The 18,748-nt window shown below is 54.3% G+C and overlaps 1 protein-coding gene across 1 annotated transcript in view; it reads left to right on the top strand.

Annotated features, from left to right (window-relative positions):
* The window catches only part of Nphp4 (nephrocystin 4), an 82,075-nt gene that overhangs the window by 31,060 nt on the left and 32,267 nt on the right, over positions 1 to 18,748 (top strand). The window contains 2 exon segments of the mRNA XM_005079263.4: positions 5,425 to 5,607; positions 11,401 to 11,527. Of these exon segments, the coding sequence (XP_005079320.1) occupies positions 5,425 to 5,607; positions 11,401 to 11,527 (310 nt within the window).

Below are 18,748 nucleotides of genomic sequence, written 5' to 3'. Positions count from 1 at the left end.
GTGTTTTATTCATCAACCAATAAGAGAAACATATATTCAGGACATCCACAGTCAGGCCCTGCAGCGGGCCAGTGCTCCAGGAGGGGGTGCTAGCCTACAGGAACTTACGGGAGAGGGAGGGGAGGGGGGAGAAGAAGGGGGATGAGGAGAGGGAGGGGGAGAAGGAGCAGGCAAGACAGGCTCTCCAAGGGAAGCAGAAGCCAGGACCCAGTGCTAACCATGCAGCTGGTTTATAGGCTTCTATGGAGCTTCTGGGCCTGACTCAGTCTTAATGGGTGGCGCCCCCCCGTCCGTCCACCTCACAGTTTCTTCTCAACCAGGACAACCTCTCTTGCTTCTTTCAGTCCTGGCAGGCTGACTAAGGAGCTGCAGTTTTGCTAGCCTGTTAGCCAATCGAGGGCTGTTGCAGGCTGTGGCACTTGCTTTCATGGCTCATGTATATGACTAAAGATAACCACCGTACTTAGTTGAAGGAGCTGAAAACATTGCCTAATAAACGATCACTGCGAGTCTAAGTGACACCTCGTGTGCTGGGGGGGGTCATACATGGGAGAGCAGATGACTTTAATTATGGGCTGTCAGGCTTCCTTTGCTTCCATGGATGCGTGTGAAGGGAATTAGCTGCCAAGTTCACTGCGCCTCTCATTTGTGCTAGGCTGCGGGCGTGAAATTGATGCTGCGTGGTCGGGGACCCTCTGCTGGAAGGCCGGCGGGAGAAGGGTGAAGGTTCATGCTACTACTGTTTCCAGGACCAGTTGCCTTGGGTCTTAGCCTTGTGAAGTTTGCCTCAGAGGCCCAGAACTTAGGTCCTCTTGGGGGAGTGTCGAAAAGTACATATTCTGAGATGATCTCTGGACTCAGGCTGTCTGAATCCCTTTATGGTCTTCCGGGTGGGGAGGCGGTAAGCTTGTCTGGGTCTCACGTCTGCCCTCTAGGTGTGGGTCTGTGGGTCAGACTGCAAAGGACAGAGCCTTCTCCTCCCACCACGAGCCAGATGGCTCAGGGCCCTGGCTGGGGTCTGAACCGTGGCCTCCGCAGTGGCCTTCACGGTGCCCATGCTTTCTTGTTACCTCCCTTAGAGGTCTGATGACCACTTAAGTCACTCTGCTTTGTGTGTAGAGAACACTTTGATCGCCACTCCTTGGGTGCTAGCTGTGACTTGGTGTGTGTGTGTGTGTGTGTGTGTGTGTGTGTGTGTGTGTGTGTGTGTTTTGCTGGCTTGGAACTCCAAATAGCGGGGCTGGTAGGGCATTAAGCACCTGGGGAATCCCTGTGTCTTACTTCCTCTGACCTGGGATTACAAGGATGGGCTACCGTGCCTACCTGTGGTTTTTTTTTTTTTTTCTTTTTTCCTCCCATTGGTTCTAGAGATCAGACTCAGGCAAGCGTTGTACCAAGAGCTTCCTCCCAGCACAACTCTCTCTCTGCTTTTTGTGTTTTCTCTCCGTGATTGGGGTGATGCAGGGAGCTTTCACAGACCATCCACCATGGCCGTTGGTCTGTCCTCAGGGACGGTGTGCGGCTGCTGTCTTAAGAGTGGCCGAGTTTATTTTCACACACTTCTGGAAGCCACAGCTTCAGTCAGTTCCACTGGGCACAGCAAGGCATGGCAGGCGTGTCCCTCTGGGAGAGGCCCATCCCTTGCTCGTGCAGGCCGGTCCTCAGCTCCCTCGGCGCCTGTCTGGCGTCCCCTCCGTCAGCGCGTTGCTGTTTCCGCCCCTGCACGCCTCTGGCTCCATCCTAGATCTCTTTCCCACTCTGACCACACTTGTCATCGGCTTCCAGGTAGCTCGGCTACCCCGGATGAGCCCATCCCTCACTGCCCTAGTCACATCTGCACAGGGAGCAGGAAGGGGCAGACGTCTGTGAGCCACCAGCCCGCCCACCTCTGGGACCCTGGGCTGTGGCATCCGGAGGTCAGTGTCAGAATTCCGTCTGTGGCTTTGCTGGCCCTTCAGCTCCACAACAGAACAGACCCCGGCTGATGGCCTGTCTACGCTCCTTGGCTTTTATATCGTTTGGGACAGTTAAAAGTCTAAATGAAAGGTGGTCATTTCAGAGCAGTTTGGACTTTGCCTTTTTTCTTGTGAGCATGTATGAATTCTGATCTAACTTTGGCAGGAAAAGAAAAAAAAAGTCAGAAATCTTTTTTTAATTTTCACTTTTAAGATGGGATTGTCCTATATTGCCAAGGCTGTCCCTGAACTCCTTGCCTCACTGAGTCCCCCTGTCTCTGCCTCCTGGGTAGCTGGGTCTTCAGGGCTGCACCGTGGTGCCAGCCAGCCTTTAATCCTAACCGAAAGAGTCAGGGGCAGGGGAAGCCGGAGGAGCGAGTGACCGCGTTTGCTCTGTGCCCGTGCTTGGCTGTGGGGACGGGGCCTGAAGCAGGAGCCTCTGAGGCAGGCGGATGTGTGAGCCCAGCTGCCACCAGCTCCCAGTTATCGTGCCGGGGGTCCCAGAAGTGATCAGTAGCTCGCAAATCATCCCTTGCTGTTAGAGACAAAAGTGAGGAGAAGCGGGTGTTTATCTAACTGACAGATATTCCACATGGAAGAGATTCATATTGATCGAGAACCAAACGGCCACGGAGAAGCGTGAAATTGGAAAATCAGATGTCAGGATCACCTAACTTGAGAAACGGAGCCAGAAGGCGTCACACCAATCGCACGGACACTTGGATTCCTGCTTTATTTTCGATCCTGCCTTGAGCGGCTGTTTACAGAAGCCATCCAGCCGCTACCTGAGTTTAGGGTGTTTTATTGGCGAGTGCGCTTACTCCGTGTGTAGTGATTGTTCATGGAAAGGAGTAGATCTGTCACCTGCGCCGATAGACGCCCTGCAGCTACCCAGCCAGCACCTTCCAGAATCTGTCCTGCCCAGGCAGGGGCAGGGTGGAGGCCGGGGCAGGGTAGAGGCGGGGGCAGAGTCTGATGCTAAAGTTCCCACTTTCTGGATTCTTTGCTTATAATAACTTCAGGGTTTTCTTCTCACCCGGTGGCCAGGAACCCAAACCCCGTTAACACGGACGGGCGTGAACATGGCAGTACTGAGACCCACCGTCTGAAGCCAGACTGTGGGGGAAGGGCCAGCTCCGCCCTGCTCTGCTGGTCTGCTCAGTTCGAAGTCCAGTTGCATAGCAAGACAGCGGTCAAGACCCCTGGTCTGGAGTTGTCTCTCATGAATATAAAGAGCACATGGCAGGACAGGGTCCCATCGCAGGAACAAGGCTGGGTTGCTTTGTCATTCAGCTTGGTTGGCCCTTGAACTTGGCCGTGGTTTAGTATAGTAGAGGGAGGCCTTTTAGTGAGTGTGCGGCATCTGCCTGGGATCCTGACGTGCCCCCGTGGCAGTGACAGTGCCGTGGCCACCCCTTGTTTCTTGTCACATGAGCGGGGTCTCTCAGGACCTTGGCCACCGCTAGAACCCTGCCGTCCTTGCTGGTTCTCGCTGAAGCTTACGCCATCTTGTCCCTTGGCGCCCCTTTCTTGTGGATGGCGCTTTGGGTATCTGTGGGTTTCTGTGGATCTCTTTCCCTTCATCAAGAGAAGGAGGCCCCCTACCTGCTACTCAGGTTTGTGTCCCCCCCCCACAGCGGTGCCCACTGCCCGGGTCTATGCCCTCGGGTGCCCTTGTTTGTACCTGGGTGACCTAAACCTGCTGCCTAGGGCAGTGAGCCTTCTCATCTGGTTAACCCGTGTGTCTGGCTGGTCAGCTGTCCACTCAGAGCATCAGGAAGTGGGCCGGCTGCGTTGAGACTCCTTCACCTCCTACTGCCATTAGGATGTTGCTTTAGAACATGTGGCGGCCGGGGCTTTGTGTCCCAGTGAGAAACAGGCTGGTGGTCCCTTCCCTGGGCCTTCTAGAGTAGAGCTGTGGGTCACCTTCCCAGGACCTGACTGTCAGGGCTTCTCCTAAAAGTGGTCACCTCTTGAGGGGCCTAGTGGCGTCTCTGTCCTCCACAAAGACCTGGAGCTCAGCTGTCATCTCACTTACAAGGGAAAAAGATGAACATGACAGCTCTAGAATACACTGCTGAGCCGGGCTCCACACCTGTGTGTGTATGAGCCGGGCTCCACACCTGTGTGTGTATGAGCCGGGCTCCACACCTGTGTGTGTATGAGCCGGGCTCCACACCTGTGTCTGTAGAGACAGCTTCCTGTATGAGCTGGTCTCCACATCTGTATCTATGGAGACGGCTTTCTGTAATGACAGACGCCATGCGCCTGGGTGGCCTCCGGCTTCATCCTTTTCATTGGGCCACTCACTGAGAAGGGGGAGGAGTCATGCATGAACTGAGCCTGATTTCTTTCCCAGCTCCATCTACATCCTCCAGCATGTGCTCATCTTCTGTCCAGTCTTTACTGAGGATGTGCACAGGTGACCCTGAGTTAGTCATGCACCTCCACCCCCTCATATGCATACATGTACACACACAGATACATATACACACACATACATATATACACACACATATACACACATATACATACACTTATACACACACATACATATACACACATACATACATGTGCATATACACATACATACACACATATGTACATACATGCATATACATGCACACATACATATACATACACACATGTATATATACATACACCTATACATATACATATGTACATGTACACATACCTATACATACACACATACACACACATACACACACATATCCATACACATATATAAGCACATACACATGTATATACACACATACATATACACACATACACACATATACACACATATATACATAAAATGCACACATACTTATACATACACACACGTACATATATACACCTATACGTATACACACATACATATACATATACCTATACATGCACACATACACAAAGAGACATATACATACACCTATACATACACACACATACATATACCTATGCCCATATATATACACACACAGACATATACATATATACCTATACATATACATATACACTTATACATATACACCCATACTATACCTTATACCTATATACATACAACACACACACAGACATAATACATACACATATACATGCACACACACACCTATGTCCACACACACACACACACATGTGCGCGTGTGCCATTAGTTTGCAAAGCTTCTGTTCAGCAACACAGGTTCCATCCTTTAATTTTCCTGATGCGTCTGACTAGAACTAGGCAAGTTTCTGTGGGTTTACAGGGAGGTCCCTGAGGAGTGGCGGCGTCTTAGAGTGGCCCTCGCCGCCTTGAGCCACAGGAGGAACCTGGCGGGGCATAAGACTGGAGGGTCTCAGGACAGGTCTATGCCGTGGCTTCGCGCAGCTCTGAGCTCCTGAAAAGGCTATGTGTGGTCACAGCACTGGTTTCCGCCTCCGCGGCTGCTGCCGTAACTCGCGCGTTTGTGCTTCGTTTCCATTCCAGGCAGGCTCGTCCACGTCTCTCTCCAGCTTGGCAGGCATGCACATGGTTCGCTGGGCCGTCTGGAGCCCCCAGCTGGAAGCGACCTCAGGACAGGTGACTCTGCCTCTTCAGGGTGGCGTCCAGCACAACCCCTCACACTGTCTGGTCTATAAGGTGCCTTCCGATAACATGAGCTCCGAGGAGGTGAGTACTTCAGAGGTGTGGCTCTCATGTGCAGAGAGAGACAGAGAGACAGAGAGAGAGACAGAGAGACAGACAGAGAGAGAGACAGAGAGAGAGAGACAGAGACACAGAGAGAGACAGAGACAGAGAGAGAAACAGAGACAGAGACAGAGAGAGACAGACAGAGAGACAGACAGACAGAGAGAGAAAGATACAGCAACAGAGACAGAGACAGAGAGACAGAGACAGATAGAGAGAGACAGAGACAGAGAGAGATAGACAGAGAGAGACACAGCAACAGAGACAGAGACAGAGAGACAGAGACAGAGAGAGACAGAGAGATTCGGTACAGTCACCCATGAGAATGAGTGTGGTGGCCAGCAGTTGACATTGGATGTTTTTCCCAGCATTCTTCCCCATCCTATTTTTGGACACAGCATCTCACAGAACTTGAAACTTGCTGATTGGAGCTAGCATGCCTGGACAGTGAGCCCCTGCGAGCCACCTGTCCCCCCCCAGTACTGGAGTTATTGAGCCCTGCGAGCCACCTGTCCCCCCCCCCCCCAGTACTGGAGTTATTGAGCCCTGCGAGCCACCTGTCCCCCCCCCCCCCCAGTACTGGAGTTATTGAGCCCTGCGAGCCACCTGTCCCCCCGCCCAGTACTGGAGTTATAGATAGGCGCTGCCACTCCTAGCTTCTTCTGAATTCGGGACTGAACGCGGTCTGCACACCTACTCAGAAGTGTTTTACCCATGGAGTCGAAGTTTATTTATTGTAAGACTCCAGACTGACTAGTATGGGTCCAGTATTTCATGAACACAACCTGTCTTGTCTGTGTCCGGGACCTGCCCTTGGTGCTTGCTGGGGTGTGGTCAGGCCGGCTTCATCCTGGGTCTGCTAGCTGCCTCGCTCACATCTGCCCTCTGGATGCCGTGTGGGGTCATTTTGCACACTTTGTGTTCACTTTGGGAGGAGTTTCTCCTCTACTCGTGTCTGTGGTTGGTGCCTTGGAGGACTTCTTACGGTTTTTGCCGGGAGGCTGAGTGAGTGGCACGAGAACTAGGCAGGGTTTTGGCTTTGGTCCCCAGCTGGGCTTTGGAGCCACCACACGCCCCTCTCAGCTGGATGTGGGGTGGCAGGCTCACAGCAGATTCCCAGAGCAAAAAAGCCGCTCGGCCGTGACGTTCTCTGAGCTCCAACCTGGAAAGCAAGTCAGGTCAGGAGGGGCTGAAGGGTGTGTGAGCCACCCTGCCTGCCCTGGCTGCCCCACCCAGGTTGTGGTCTTGGAAGTCGAGTGACCCGGGGCACCGTGAACAGGTTTGGAAGTACGGTTGGGCTCTGACCAATGTGTGGGGCCATCTTGGCTCCCGGGTATGGCAGGAGCAGCCCCCACTCTTCCGTGCGGCACCTGTGATGCCCCTGTCTCGGCGCTCCCTTCCTCTTTCTCAGGCCAAGGGGCCGTCATCTCACAGCGTCACTTCTATGCCGACTCTGGCTACAGCTGCTATTTACAATCTGGCTGATGCTCTGGGGGCCTGCATCGGGGAGCGGTGATTGAGCAATGCCTCTCATTATGGGTCCACATTTTGCTGGGCTTCCACATGGTCTAGTTTGAGCCCTATTGTGAAATCATCATCAGAAATCTCAAAGCCATTCCCCCCTCCCTCTGCCTTTTTAATCACCTCCTTCCCTGCGTGTGTTCATGTCTGTATGTCTCTCTGTGTTTCTGTGTGGTCATATGTCCCTCTGTATGTTTCTATGCATGTGTCTCTCTCTGTGTGGCTGCCTCTCTCTCTGTCTCTGTCTGTCTGTCTCTCTCTGTGTGTGTGTGTGTGTGTCTGTCTGTGTATCTCTCTGTGTGTGTCTGTGTGCCTGTCTCTCTGTATCTGTCTGTGTGTCTGTCTCTCTGTGTGTCTGTCTCTCTGTCTCTGTGTGTGTATCTGTCCGTGTGTCTGTCTGTCTGTCTGTGTGTGTGTGTGTGTCTGTCTGTCTCTCTGTGTCTGTCTCTCTGTCTCTGTGTCTGTCTGTGTGTCCGTCTGTCTGTCTCTTTCTGTCTGTCTCTCTGTGTGTCTGTCTGTCTGTCTCTGTCTCTCTGTGTCTGTGTGTGTGTCTCTCTGTGTTTCTGTCTCCCTCTCTGTCTCTGTGTGTCTGTCTGTCGGTCTGTCTGTCTCTCTGTGTCTGTCTGTGTGTCCATCTGTCTGTCTGGTGTACACGTCTGTTCCCTCTAACCCTTGCTTTGCCACTTTGCTGCCTTCCTTCCCTTTTTGATTGTGTGAACTGTGTCAGGCATTAACACTTTGAGAGTTTGACTTGCTTGGTGACACACGTGTCAAACATTTCCATTTCCCACGAAGAACGCCACATCTGAGTTTCATTTCTCCATCCCGGAGCTGCTGGCATTTCTGCCAGGTAACTTTTTTGCTGGGGACTGTCCACTCGAGAGGGTGTTTGGCTGCATCCCCATCTCCTGCCACTAGATGTCAGTAGCACCCCCAGTTTTGGCAGCCCAAGTGTCTGCAGACCTTGCGGACAAGGTCAGAAGTTGCCTGTGGTTGAGGACCAGCTCTGTGAGCAGACAGAGTGGATTAAAGTGGTGAGTGTGACGGCACAGACTCTGTCTCCACTCCTGCACCGGGAGAGCTCCCCGGCTCAGCTCCCCGGCTCCTCCGTGTTCCTCGCCGGTGGCCCCAACACTGCCCAAGTGAGACCAGCAGGAATCAAGTGGGCATCACCTGTGCCCTCTCCAGCCAGCTCCGCAGCCCTTCCCTTCCCTTGCTCGGCACCCGCCTTTTGAATTTGCACACGGGGACGTGGAAGAATGTCCCCGAGCCCGCGGACTCAGCTGAGCAGGAACGGCAGCTGTCGGTCAAGGAAAGCCGCGACACTGGAGATGCTGCATTGTTTCTGGGAAGCACGTCTTAGGGTTCTTCGTGCCAACAGCTATTGCGTTGTTTGCTGTGAAGCGAGGCAACATCTCATGGCTGGGTTTCCCGCCTAGCTGTGGTCCTTCTCTTGTCTTTTTCCTTCGGGTGAATAATCCTTTAAAAGTATGTGTATCTCCGGAAGCCGGAACTTTCAGTTCCTAGCCACGATTTATAGTCCTTTACCTATGATTTTGAAATAGGATGCTTCCTACGCCATTAGTTTATCATTTGTAGACATCAGGCACAGAGTTCCTGAGCTGACGGATGAGGATGTTAGCCATTTTCACACCCCCGTCCTCTTTATAAATCACTCGGCCTCAGGTACGATGCACACAGCGGGCCTGGTTGGAAAGTAGGAGGGAGGGAACTGGGCGTGGCTCACATGGGAGGGGCTTGGAAGCAACCTTCGAAGTTGCTTAACGTAAGCTTATCCCAACCTGCAGTGTGGATCCCACCTTAAGCAACAGGAAGGGGTTTGAGACCTGACTGTGTGTGGGTTGGACACTGTCCAGTCCTGGGGCTGCCCACTGGAGGAACACAGGCAGGAGATCTTAAGGGCACTGTGCAGGCTTGGAGAGGAGCACTCAGGTGGACACCAGTGCCCATGGGAGCTGGGACCAGAAGCTGGGACCTGAAGCCCTGATCCCACTGACGCACATTATCAACTTTCTTCATGGACTGCACGGCGGCCATAGACTGTAAATGTAATCTTTAAAATGAGTGCAGTGCAGTCTAAACCTGGGCTGATGACGGAAGAGTCTGTGAACCTGCAGAGCAGTCAGCAGAGCTGGAGCCCAGAGCTGCAGGAGTTGATTGGCAACAGCAGGCTGGGCTCCGCAGGCTGGGACGGCGCCAGAGTCCAGCACCGAAGTCAGCGCCTGATCCCAGGAGATGGGAGGGTGCCTGGTGCAGGAAACACCTCTGAAGTTATGGCAGGAAACCTCGGGGCAAGAGACACAAACCTAGCTGCCTGGAAGTTCCGCCAAAGCCCAGAGACAAATGGGAAACAACCCCAGCCAGACCATGGGAAACCGCTGAGAACTAAAAGCTAAAAAGAGGAGCTGAGAACAGAAATAGAAAAAACGGTTCCTTGCCTGCAGAGAAACGTGGACGGGGGGGGGGGGGGTGGGGGTGGGGGGGGGTGGGGTGGGGGGTGGGTGGGTGGGGGGGGGTGGCCTCCTCTCCGAAGCCACAAGGGCCAGCGGGGAAGAAAGCAAAAGGTTTTGGAACCCAGGGCTCTGCACCCGTCAGTAGTCACCAGAGCACAAGCATTCCCTTCCCAGGGAACAGAAGGAAGGGAATTGGGGAGCAGTGTGGCATTGGTTAAGTTTCTTTAGACAGACTGAAGCGTGGGAGCGGGCTTCATGGGAGGTTGAGGCCAAAGCTACATTGTATCACGTAAGGTCGTCAAGGGGTTTAGACGAAATAGGACAAGACAGTGTAGTGTCAGGAGCCGGTGTCTGGGTGAGAGCACTTGTATCCATCCTCTGGAGGTAATGAGGTGTGGGGGATGAGTTTTCATTTAATTCTTTTAGTTACTTACTTGAGGAAAGGGCTCACTGTGTAACCCACAATGGCCTCAAACTCTCTCAGCGTGTACCACCCACCCCTGCTGGGGTTTACATTGAAAACCTTTAGAAAAATTATTAACAATAACGTACATTAATTACAATTAATTTTGACATGACCAAAATGCCAGCTAGAAACAAGGGAGGAAAGCATCAGAGGGACTACAGCGCACCCTGGCAGGGTAAGGCGGGGTTGGCGGGGTTGGTGGGGTGGAGCAAGTGGAGCATTTGACCCAGACTTCTCACTTGGAAGGAAGGAGGCATCCAGAGTCGGGGGTGGATATGACCGGCAGAGGTGGCTCCCAGTGACCCATTTGCACCAGCCAGGCCCCGCCCAGTAAAGGGTCCACATGCCTTCAAGGTAGCTCTGAACATGACCAATGGGGGCATTTAAGATTCAAACTGTAACAGTCTAAACCCAGTCTAAACCTGAAGCTAATACTCTTAACCACTGAGCTGTCTCTCTGGCCCCTAATGGCCCCATTTTTAAATTTTTTATTTTAATCCTTACAGAATTCAGTGTCTACAGTCACTTTCTGGCAGCCAGTTCCCTGAGAAATGGGCACCCGTGCACACGGCATTTTGTCCACCACTGTTGGCGGCACATCTGTGTCCCGCCAACAGACTGGCAGCTAGCCAGTTCTTCCCAGTGAGTGGATGGATGGATGGATGGATGGATGGATGGATGGATGGACGGACGGACGGACGGACGGACGGACGGACGGACGGTTGGATGGACGGATGCATTGTGGTCCATCAGCGTGATAAGACATGATTCAGCCACGAAAGGCATGGACTGTCCGTGTGTGTCTCACAGTGTGGTCAGTCTCCACGGGCATTGTGCTGACTGAGTGAGGAAGCCACTCTCAGGGGCTGCGTGCTGCATGGTTGTGTTTACGTGACACTCAGCCGAGGGATGGAGAAAGCAGGCAGTCGCTGCTTGGACCAGCCGAGGGAGGGACGGGCAGGCCATGTGACTCTGCACAGGGGTTAAAACCCATAGGGCTATAGTTATGCAAGCAAGTCAATATTACATGTTAATTAAAAACACACACATTGTGGCTTATCAAATACCTTAAACTGTACTTCTTGGGTAAATGTCATTCCCTGATAATGTGGTCTCCTGGGATTTTTAATGCCACAACTGATTTTCATCCCGGAAAATTACCTGCTTATGATCTGAGGACATGTGGCTTCCAGAGTCTTTGCTCTCTGGTGTAAACTTCTTCTGAGGGAGGGCTGGGCAGTTGTAAGTGCGGGGCGGGGGAGGGGGGCGTGCCAGTGAGGGATGCCATTGTTGCTCTTGTGGGGTCCTTCACAGGTGAAGCAGGTGGAGTCCGGAACCATCCAGTTCCAGTTCTCCCTGAGCCCAGACGCCCCCACAGAGCACGCCAGTGGCCCCAGGGCAGAGCGGCGGTCCTCCAGGAAGACCCCTGTGTCCCCTTCAGGTGAGTCCGGAGGGAGAGCTGACTGCAGCCTCAGCTCTCTTCCCTCTCGCATTGGCCCTGCAGGGTGATGGCCACAGGTCGCTCTGTCGAGTCATTAGCTGGCCTCCCTCAAGACGGTGGTGTGGGATTGGGCAGCGTAGTAACGTGTGGCCCAGCCGTTTGTCACCCGGCTTCAGCCACAAGCCGATCCAGTTGCTTCGCAGCTCCCCAAGCAAGCGTGCGTCCCTTGGTGAAGGGTGACTTCGTCAGGGGCACCCCGCAGGCATGAGGCCCGGGGGTGTAAGGCCGGCTGGCAGTGCTGCAGCCAGCCCCGGTTTCAAGTTCGTGTTGCCAACCTTCTGTTTGCACCGGAGCGCCGTTGACTTCTGGTGTGTGATGTGGGGATGTCCCTCCAGGAAGGGGCCATAATGGACGCCAGTGGCCCTGGCCCCAACAGAGGTTCAGTCCTAGCCCTGCGAGTGACAGGTCCTCAGGTGTGTGTGGGGTTGAAGAATCATGACTGTCACTGAGATTAAATGGCCCAGTGTCTTCTCTGTGGCCTGAGCCTGTGGTGAAGCCAGGACCGCGTGCACAGCTAGAAGCATATGTGGGTGTGGAGCTGTGGCCTGGGCTTCTGGAGCAGATCTGTCTCCTGCTAACTGAGAGCTGTAGGGGCCTGGGCATAGGCGGCCTGGCTCTCCTCATCCGGATGGATAGATGTGGAATGGGCAGCCTGTGAATCCACAGAACGATGTGCTCCCTCCCCTAGCTGTGCTCCCTCCTTTAGCCGTGCTCCCTCCCCTAGCCGTGCTCCCTCCTCTAGCCGTGCTCCCTCCTCTAGCCGTGCTCCCTCCTCTAGCCGTGCTCCCTCCTCTAGCTGTGCTCCCTCCTCTAGCCGTGCTCCCTCCTCTATCTGTGCTCCCTCCTATATCTGTGCTCCCTCCTCTATCTGTGCTCCCTCCTTTAGCCGTGCTCCCTTTATCCATGCTCCCCTCCCCTAGCCGTGCTCCCTCCTCTAGCCGTGCTCCCTCCTTTAGCCGTGCTCCCTTTATCCATGCTCCTCTCCTCTAGCCATGCTCCCTCCTCTAGCCGTGCTCCCTCCTCTAGCCGTGCTCCCCTTCCCCAGCCACGTTCCCTTCCTCCCACTGCTCCTCTTCTCCTACTGTGCTCCCACACTCCTGTTATGCTCCCATCCTGCCGTGCTCCCACTTTCCCACTGTGTGCTTTTCCTCTGCCTGTTTCCTTTCCCGTCGTGCTCCCATGCTCTTATTTTGTTTCCCTCCTCCCTCTGCTCCCTCCTCCTGTGTGCTCCTACCCTCATATTGTGTTCCCAACCTCCTGCTGTGCTCCCTCCTCCCACTGTGCTCCCCTCTTGCTGTGCTCCGTTGATTTCTCTGACTGCCCAACAGCAGGGGCTGCCAAGTGGCCATGGAGGACACGCTGTCCCTTCCTAGCTGTCCCTGCCCTCCCCACACAGCCTCTGATAGTCTGGGCAGTTTTGACTGGCTTTCTATCCTGATTTGGTACCTGAGTTCTGGCATAGGAAACTCTGCCCACTGAGGGTCTGGTGTGTGGATCCTGGTCCTGTTGAGGATAGTTTTCTCACTGATAGGTGAGTGGCCCACTGACACCTTTGGCCTGTGGCCTGATATGCAGATATCTGTTTTCCTGGTCATTGGGATTTTCAGGAATGCCTAGTTACAGGCACCAAAACCTAAGCAGTTGGAGGCCAGCATGTTGGAGGCTCCCTCTCTGCAGAGCAGGTGAAGTTCCTAGTCTGAATTCCGTGCTTAGCAGCCCTGCTCAGGGTTGTTCTCACAGTGTGCGCATCAGTGGACCGTCTTATGTAAGTGAGTCCGCTGTGCAGCACTCCCTGTACTTGGGGTGCTGCCAAGACGTCTGCGGGGTGCCTCCGGGTGGTGGGCGGCAGGCAAGCACTTTGTCGGAGTCACTCCAGAACGAGCCCTCATTTTATGTGGAGTACAGCCTCACAGCCTTCAGGGTTCCTGCTGGCTAAGCGGGATGTCTGGGCCAGCTCACGCTCCAGTCTGTCTCTTAGATACAGAACCGCCACACCGGGTGGGGTGGAGCCTTCCAAGCGTGTCTGTATTGGGTCATCTTGGGGTCAGGGCAGTGGGTGTGTCCATCTGTGCACTAAGAATACCCCAAGTTTTTCTCTCTTGGAAAATATGTTTGGAAATAAAGAGACACCGTGGTTAGTGGTGGTCACCACCCTGCGTGCAACCAGAGGCGTGCAGGACGCACCGTGTCCCTGCAACCTTGTCCCCGCCTGCCTCTCATAACCTGCCAGCTCTGCCTTCTGCCTTCTGTGGGGACCTGGGCTGTGTCCCTCCTCTGCATGTCCGATGAGCCCGGTCTGCGCGGTTTGTGGACACTTGGGATTCTCTCGTTGCGGGTGAGAACCTGAGAGTCCAGTAGGCGTTGTAACGCTCTGAGGACAGTTTGATGGTTCGGGCCTTGCTCTTCAGCTATGCATTGGCTGGGGCCTGACCAGGAAGGGCTGACTCCCCCCAGATGACTAGACCCGTCACAGACTCTGCCTGCGCTCCCCAAATGAGACGCGAGGCTGGCGGGCATCTCCTCTTCCTGGTGCTCTTAGCAGCTCTGTTTGTCAGCTTCCTGGTGGGTCCTGTGCTGCAGACTGGGAGCCTGTGGTCCTCACCCGGCTGCTGCTCTGTTCCTGCCCAGCCCTGCCTTCTTCCCCTGGGTGGGAAGATGGTAGGTCTGCCTACTAGAACGAGAAGCCGGCCCTCCCCCTCCCTAGCTCCTCCCCCACTGCTGGCCTAAGGTCTGTGCGAACTCTCCCCGAAGTTATCCCGCACCCTTCCTTTTTATGCACCAAGTCTCAGCTTGTGATTTCGTCCTAGAGTGTATTGTACCCACACACTGTGCTTATTTATTTATTCTTTTAGATATGTGCTACTTTCAAATCTAAAAAAAAAAAAAAAAAGGAAATCCAGTAAAAGGTACCAAGGCAGTGTGGAAGAAACAAAGCCTCAGTGTTTTTGGTTTGCAAACTTACCCATACATTTATAGCTCCCAGGACAGTGTGGCATCCATGGGGTGATGGACGTCTTGCTGCTGCGACAACTTGGCAAACACTCGGTGACTTAAAACAGCGCGTCCTTATTATCCCACTGCTCTAGAAGTCGCACACACATCCACAGTGGGTCTCACAGAGCTCATCAGGGCTGCTTGCCTTCCACGGGGCTTCATGGAGAAGCCATTTCCTCCCTTTCGCCAACATCTGGTGGCTGCTCGGCCCCTCCCCGCCCCTTTCTGCATCCAGGCGGTGAGCAGCATCTTGGCCTTTCAGTGATGCCTCAGCCACCGGCCCCTCACGAGCCACTCCTGTGGATCAGGATGCGGCTGCCTCACTGGGAGCAGTTAGTCATCGAGCTGACCACGAAGTCGGGACGGACCAGCCAGTAGGTGGTGCTGTCACACTTGGTTGTGCAGAAAATGTAAAACTTAGTCCTAGCTTCATGTCACTCAGATAAATGTTACAAAACAACTCATGTCATGCACGCCATCACGTGCACGCACACACACACACACACACACACACACACACACTTCCAGATGGATTAAAAAATCTAAGCTTCAGAAACTCTAGGAAAGTGGAGACAATTAGCATGACATAACGGGACAGAGATGACGGATACATGCCAGCCAGTGCACAGAGCCCAAGTCTCTAATGGCTGGCACAGCAGACAGGCACAGAGGTAGCTGTACCCTCGTCACACTCACAACGTGCTGGCAGAACGGCAGGGTGGCCCTGGCTGTTCTTAGATTTTTTTTTTTCCCCTTGGGACAGAGTTTCTCTCTGTGTAGCCCTAGCTGTCCTGGAACCTGCTTTGTATACCAGGCTGGCCTCGAACTCATAGAGATCTGCCCACCTCTGCCTGGGGAATCAAAGGCGTGCGCCACCACCTGGGGAATCAAAGGTGCGTGCCACCACCTGGAGGCCATGGCTGTTCTTGAGTGTAGTTTTTGTCTTGTTTTGATTTTATTTTTAATCATGTGTATATGTGTTATGCCCGTGAGTTTGGTGCCGGTAGTAGCCAGAAGGTGTCGTGTCTCCTGAAGGAGGACTTACAGGCGGTTGGGGGCCACTCAGTATGGGCGCTGGGAACTGAACCGGGTCCTCTACGGGAGCTGTACGAGCTCTTAACTGCTGAGCTGTCTCTCCACCTCCCGCTTGTGGGGCTGGTAATGTAGAGCTTAGTGGTAGAGCGTAGGTGAATGTTTGAATGAATGAATGAATGAATGAATGGATGGATGAATGGCTAGATGAATAAATAAATAAATCCATGGGCAGAGGGGCTGTCAAGTCTTTAGCTGTGTCACTCTGCTGCATGGCTCCCTTGAGACAGGGTTTCCCACCGACCCTGGAGCTAGGCTGCCCAGTGAAGCCCAGTACTCCTGTCTCCGTCCTCCACAGCACCCGCTACAGGCACTCAGCTGTGCCTGGCTCTTTGCATGTCGTGCTGGGGATTTGAACTCAGCTCTTCATGGTTGAGTTTATCCAGTGAGCCATCTCCCCAGCCCCATGACCTTTTGGTAGTCAAGAATTAAACAAACAAACAAAAAAAAAAACACCCCCTGCTCCCCAGCCAGGGAGTGGATAAACAAGGGGATTTATTTGCCAGGTAAATGAAAGAAGAAATCTGATTGGCCCGCGTGATAGAAAGGCCTGGAGGCAGCACAGATGTTAGGTGTGGCAGGATCCCTGAGCCCTCGAGGTTCCTGACCCCATCTGTCCCCATGGGCAGCTTTCCCTTCCTTTGGACTCCGCCTTCTGCAGAACTGGGCTTCTTGCCAGAAGTTTCTCCCTGCTCTGAGCTCGGGCACTCCAGGATAATCCTCGGGATTTAGGAATCCCAGCAGAGCGTGTGCCACTTTGTTCCAGGAGGGTTTTGAGGTAGTGATCAGTGTCCTGCTGTGCTACCCACCACTGACCGAAGCCTGGGCATGGGGCGGGGCGGGGCGGGGCTGGAGAGACTGGAGACTGGGGGCTGGGGCTGGGGTCACACACCCCCTCGGGGTGTGTGGTGAGGGCTACAGGGTCTCTCTCTGAGGCAAAGTTTTCAGAGAGGGTCGGGGCTGAGGGGGAACAATGGGGAAGGCCCTGAGGTCCTTATGAGCTCCCATGGTTGTGGCTCTGTCCAGCTTCCCTATCTGTGGGGACCACACTGAGCTTCGATCTGTGGCCTTCTCTGGCCTGCGGGCTAGCCTCCCCCGAGTGTCTCAACTGAGCAGCCTCCCCAGTGAGCCTGCTGGGGGTGTTTTCCTGCAGGACACGAGCAGCAGTTTGAGTTCTGAAGAAGCAGAACCGCCATGTGCCCATTCTGCAGAGAGGCGTCACGCTGGTTTCTATAGGCATCAGCAAGTGTTCCGTAGTACAGTATGACAGTGGCGTGATTCATGGTTTAGTGACCATGTGGCCCAGATCTGACTTTGTTTGACTCACTTAATTTGGATTTATGGCTGCACTCACGTCCTGTTAATACAATCACGCCACCCCCGCTCCTGGGGTCCCAAGACCCCAATATAAGAGACTTAAATACCCACTAGCATCTAACTTGCAAGGGGGACTTTGCAGACATTGGCGCCATACCAGCTTACACAGCGCCTCTGGAAGTCTTAATGACTGTAAGCGAGGCGTCCGGGCTTTCCCGTGTGGATCATCCTTTTTTATTTTTCCTATAAAGCTGACAGAGAGACAGAAGTCTGCTCATCACCCACAGTGGGAGAGCAAGCTCCGAGCCTCTGGAGGGCGCCCAGGCTGCGCTTTTGACGAAACTTGGAATCTCCTTGACCCGTATTTTGCTGTTGAGTGTTCTGGTGGCAACAGCACTTTGGATTGTTTGCTCAGTAGCAGGGGTCACCGAAAGCGCACACTGCTGTGCACAGCCACACACACACACACACACACACACACACACACACACACACACACACACACACGCGCGCGCGCACACACACACACACACACACACACACACACACACACACACACACACACACACATGGGGAGGGGCTCTTGGCCACCTTGGACACAGAAGTAGGATCTCCACGGCGTTTATTGAAGAAGACTAGACCCAGGGCCGTGGAGAGCGTGGGCTCTGTAGGCACTGAGCTGAGCTGCCCCTTCAGGGCCGTGGTCTGAGTCGGCTCAGGTGGAGGCCTGTTCCTGTTCCTGCCCCGCATCAGGTCCCCCCCCCCTTTCCCTCTAGCTTCCCATTTTTCCCACCGCTGTGATCAAAGCCTGGGGAAGACGGCTTACCCGCGAATAAAGGCCTTTCAGATGGCTCTGCCTCATGCGTCCCCGGCACCCGGGCCCCATTAGTGTCCCGATTCATCTTTCATCCCCATGCTCTGATGACAGGGAGCCACTTTTGCCTCCTTTCCTTATGCCTAATGACAACCTCGTTAAGGCCCAGGCTCTTTCCTCCCCTCCCTCCCTGTCTGTGATGGGCCACACTGTCCCTCCACCCTTGTGAGGCAGCTGCGGCTTGTTGCTAGGCAACTGCCTCCCCCCCCCCCCCCCGCCCCCCCCCGCCCCCTGTCAATCTCCTTTCTTTCTCCAACTCCTCCGGGGCCTTTGCTCTCCCGTCTTGACCACAGGCATTCAGTGCTTTCCTCCGCCTGCCCACGCCCCTCCACCCCTCATCCCGCTTGCCTGCACCCCCGGGGGTGCGGCCCTCTCAGGGAGGGAGCTTGTACGCAAGCACCTCTCTTCCCCTCCTGCTCCCCCCCCCCCCCGCCTCTCCCCCTCCCCCAAGGTCATCTGCAGAAAGGTGCCGTGGTAACCCCACCCATCTTTCCAGAAAGAACACGCCCAGCCTGTGCTTCTTGTGTCTCTGTTGTGCTGGGGGTCACCAGTGCTGCCCAGTCTGGGGCAGCGGTGGAGGTCGCTGTCCTGCCCTGCGTTAGCGTCTTTCTGTGGCCCTCGCTCAAGTACACGCACATGACACATTGGATGCACGCACGGGTCAGAGGGACGGGGAAGGACCCTGCAGGTCCTGACTCTTCACTGCCGTCACCTGTCACGGGCCTTGAGCACCGAGAGGCGGGTGGCTCAGGACAGGTGGCCGTTCAGTGGCCCCCTAGGCGATGCGATGGGCGTCAGGTCCTGCTCTCCCGAGTCCCTGTGTATTAATACGGTGACAATGGAAGCTTGAAGGGGCCGGGGGGAGCACCGCCTTGTGCCTTGGT

The sequence above is a fragment of the Mesocricetus auratus genome, unplaced genomic scaffold (assembly GCF_017639785.1).
Source record: "Mesocricetus auratus isolate SY011 unplaced genomic scaffold, BCM_Maur_2.0 Super-Scaffold_100042, whole genome shotgun sequence".
Taxonomy (NCBI): domain Eukaryota; kingdom Metazoa; phylum Chordata; class Mammalia; order Rodentia; family Cricetidae; genus Mesocricetus; species Mesocricetus auratus.
Note: the sequence above shows the minus strand (reverse complement) of the source record. Positions and strands in the feature narration are given on the sequence as shown.